This window comes from Neomonachus schauinslandi, chromosome 7, assembly GCF_002201575.2.
Source record: "Neomonachus schauinslandi chromosome 7, ASM220157v2, whole genome shotgun sequence".
Lineage (NCBI taxonomy): Eukaryota > Metazoa > Chordata > Mammalia > Carnivora > Phocidae > Neomonachus > Neomonachus schauinslandi.
This window is the reverse complement of record NC_058409.1, coordinates 95,634,992-95,639,414: the sequence shown is the minus strand read 5'-3', so window position 1 is coordinate 95,639,414 and position 4,423 is coordinate 95,634,992. Positions and strand designations below refer to the sequence as shown.

Here is a 4,423-nt window from a genome sequence, read left to right as displayed (position 1 = left end):
GGTAAACATGTTTTGCAGGATCATCAGGCTGTTAATAGTCTTTTGCTTGAATAGTTCCAAAGACAGAGGGAAAAGAAAATCCTGATTTCTTGGTGAGGGCAACTATGCAGTATGGGAATCAGATTTTTTTTATGTGTCCAATCTACATGGGTTTATTCTTCATATTTTTAATCAGATTTCATGATGTTTTGGCATAGATGATGTTATGTCCTTTTTTTTTTTTTGTCTCAGTTCAAGTTTAATAGAAACAACAAAAGACAAACAGTGATGCCCTACTACTGTACATAAGAGTTGGCCTGCCCCATAACAGCTCAGGCCATTCTCTCCAGAGGAAGAAAGGCTGGCCTCCCCAACCCCTGCAGGAAAGGGCTGTCCTGTCCCCATACCACATCTGTACAGAGTCTAAAGTCTTATGTTCTAAGCATGACAATAGTACAAAAGAGATTTTATCTTCATAGCCACCCACTGCAGCCCAGTCCTAAAATAACCCAGCGCTCACTTCTGCTTAGAGAAATATTCTTTGCTCTTCTGGACATCAGTCTTGATGGTATCACTGCCAGGTTTCCAGCCAGCTGGGCACACTTCCCCATGCTTGTCAGTAAACTGGAAGGCCTGAACCAGTCGCAGAGTCTCATCCACAGAGCAGCTGATGGGAAGGTCATTTACCGTGATCTGCCTAAGGATACATTTATCATCAATGATAAAGAGGCCCCTGAACGAGATGGCTTCATCAGCCTTTAAGACTCCATAGTCCTGAGCAGTGGTACACTTGGGATCTGATACCAAGGGAATGTTCATGGGTCCCAGTCCTCCTTGGTTCTTGGGTGTGTTGATCCATGCCAGGTGACAGAAATGAGAATCCACAGAAGCACCAATCACTTGACAGTTGAGTTTCTTAAATTCTTCTGCCCTGTCACTGAAAGTAATGATCTCCATGGGGCACACAAAGGTGAAGTCAAGAGGGTAAAAGAAGAACACAATGTATTTTCCTTTGTAGTCAGATAGGCTGAGGTCTTTGAACTGGCCATCTGGCATAACAGCCATGGCTTTGAAGTTGGGGGCAGGATGCCCAATTTTGGCATTTCCTGAAGACATCTTGCTATCAGCAGCTCTGAGAACAAAAACGCCGAAGACAAGGCAGGAAGAAGATGTCTAGATTATGTTATGTTCTTAATGTATTTTCATTTTATTTGAAACTACAATTTTCAAAGTCTTTTTCCCCCCAAGGTATGTAGTGGTGAAAAACATCTATAGGTAACTTTTTAAAAATTGTGCTAGAATATATTCATAATCATAGGGTATAATATGTCATAAACCTTCGATAAATAATCATTACTGAGGAAAATAATGTGAGGGATATCTTCAACTACTTCTGTTTAGTTCTATCCTATCTAAATACAGTACTAAGAGACTTTCTCTCTATTCTATGCCCTCCTCTTTGGCCATGGCTCTACCACCTATGCTGGGGAGATTCTAGGCAGGGATATTTGTGGCATTTGCCAGTGTTCATGGTGTCTACTCTACCATGACTGAAAACAAGAATCTTGCAAGAGTCCTGAAAATTGTGCCATCATAAGATAAGCAGAAGAGCTAACAAATCTGACAGGGTTACTGCTCAAGAAAATCCCATGGCAAAAGGCAGGCAACTGTAGGGAAGAATGCTCCCACAGGATACACAAAGGGAAGGACAAGTAGTATGACCCTAAGCACAGGCAGAATGACAATGGTCCCTTGAATGGTAAAGGACTCACTCTGGGCATTGGATAGGTTTCTTTGTATCTTCCTGTTTGTGACTCTGAAGAGTTCCCTTTGAGGCAGGAACTGGGCAGTCTCTCAAAGCTAGCTCCACTATTGTCTTTCCAAGGTAAGTGGCTGCAGTGGCCTCCCATCTCATGCCCCCTCAGTCTTCCACGGTCACAACCATTTAGTCTCTTGTCAGTTATTGTTTATAGTTAAGTTTTTACCTTGTTCTTTCAGAATAAGACCCCAGCTACCCTTATCCGGCCTCCTAAATAATATCTAAGTTCTTGCACATTAAAATATTCAGTCTTTCACAGGTGTTCTCCCTGATATGGACTTAAAGGGCTTACTTTTCGAAGCCAAAACCTTATTATTGGCCCATCTCTGTCTTTGATTTCCTCTTATGTCATTCCCATTCTTCCCTGAGGCAAAAGATGATCATGACCACTAGGAAAAAAGTTCATATAAAGGAAAGAGGGAAATCAAAAATCACATCATTTGGTATTCCAAAATAATACCTTGCTCCCAGTAAAAAGTTGGTAATTGAAATCTTTCATATATTTTAAATATAATATTTTGGCACACTGCCAGAGAAAAATGAACTTAAATCTTACATAACTAGATATCAGAATAACAGTGAAGAGCTCCCTTACCTCAACCAGAACTTAGCTTACTATTGATAGAAAAGGGAGAGCTCTTTTCTCCAGGACTCAGAACCACCATCACTAATCAATGTCAATAGTACTTCTTCTGAGCCAGGACTCAACCTCAGACTCTTTGTCAGCACATTAGCCACTATAATACCTCTTGAATTATAATACTGGATATGAAACTATTTGGCAAATCTAAACTAACATATGTAAATATAGTTTTCTTATAGTAAGAAATTGGTCCTCTCTTACTGTTCTTAAGAAAGCATTTCATTTTGTGTGCTATTTTGTGATCCACATCAAAAATCTACAGTGGTAAAAAAAATGTATATATTCAGATACCTAAGTCTGGATTTCCAAATGGAAGAAATAAACATCCAGTGATCTTGATAGATATTCACAGTGAGATAAATGATGGGTTTTTTTAATGTAACTTCATTTTTCCTCAGAATTCTAATACTTGGAGTTATTACCATATGTTCTTTTTGGGCAGGTCAAAATCTTATTGAAGACATGCCTATCTATGAATCAGTAAATTTAATGCTTGCTAATTAACAGTTTTAGCCCACGAACCAGTGATTGGTGTTAGGATTACAGTATTTAATGGTTTTCAGATAGCTGTTGGTTAAATCCATTGTTCTTCAAAAAGTTGTAACTACTTGAGAACCCAACATTATATCCACCCCTTTGGCAATATGTATAAGAATTTAAACATGTGAAAGCCAATAAAAGCATTGAAAGGTATTATATGTTATGATTCAATGTGCTTTCGCCACTCCAAAATAGAGGCCCCATTTTAGTTTATCTCAAATTGGTTTCTTTGAGTTTATTCCTGTGACTAGTAATTAAGTTATATACAACCCAAGAAAAGCTGTATCCATGTAATCTCTCAATTAATGAATGTAAAAGTGGCAAAAACAATGATGATTGGATGTTCACATTTTCCAGAAGTTCAATACGTATGATTTCCAACCAAATAAAAAAACTATAGTGTGCATAAGTTAAAAAAACTCAGAAATGTGCCTGCATAATGCCAAGAATGTGACTTAAAGTTTCAATTGAATAACATTATTTAGATTTTTTAATTTCAATTTATTTATTTTTTATTATGTTAGTCACCATGCAGTACATCATAGTTTATGATGTACTGTTCCATGATTCATTGTTTGCATATAACACCCAGTGCTCTATGCAATACGTGCTCTCCTTAATACCCATCACCAGTCTAACCCATCCCCCCATCCCTCTCCCCTCTAAAACCCTCAGTTTGTTTCTCAGAGTCCATGGTCTCTCATGGTTCATCTCTCCTTCTGATTTCCCCCCTTCATTTTTCCCTTCCTTCTCCTGATGTCCTCCATGCTATTCCTTATGTTCCACGAATAAGTGAAACCATATGATAATTGACTTTCTCTGCTTGACTTCTTTCACTTAGCATAATCTCCTCCAGTCCCACCCATGATGATGCAAAAGTTGGGTATTCATCTTTTCTGATGGCTGAGTAATATTCCATTGTATATATGGACCACAGCTTCCTTATCCATTCATCTGTTGAAGGGCATCTCGGCTCTTTCCACAGTTTGGCTATTGCGGACATTGCTGCTATGATTATTGGGGTGCATATGGCCCTTCTTTTCACTACATTTGTGTCTTTGGGGTAAATACCCAGGAGTGCAATTGCTGGGTCATTAGGGTAGCTCTATTTTTAATTTTTTGAGGCACCTCCACACTGTTTTCCAAAGTAGCTATACCAACTTGCATTCCCACCAACAGTGTAAAAGGGTTCCCCTTTCTCCACAACCTCTCCAACATTTGTTGTTTCTCGCCTTGTCAATTTTAGCCATTCTAACTGGTGTAAGGTGGTATCTCAATGTAGTTTTGATTTGAATTTCCCTGATGGCTAATGATGATGAACATTTTTTCATGTGTCTGTTAGCCATTTGTATGTCTTCTTCGGAGAAGTGTCTGTTCATATCTTCTGCCCATTTTTTGACTTATTTGTTTTTTGGGTGTTGAGTTTGAGAAGTTCTTTATAG

The 4,423-nt window shown here is 38.6% G+C and overlaps 1 protein-coding gene across 1 annotated transcript; it reads right to left on the bottom strand.

Moving 5' to 3' along the window:
* Positions 1 to 495: 495 nt before the first annotated feature.
* Positions 496 to 1,095, bottom strand: LOC123325293 (peroxiredoxin-1-like). The gene has a single exon (XM_044916950.1). The coding sequence runs from the start codon at positions 1,093 to 1,095 to the stop codon at positions 496 to 498; it is 600 nt and encodes a 199-aa protein (XP_044772885.1).
* Between the last annotated feature and the right edge of the window lie 3,328 nt (positions 1,096 to 4,423).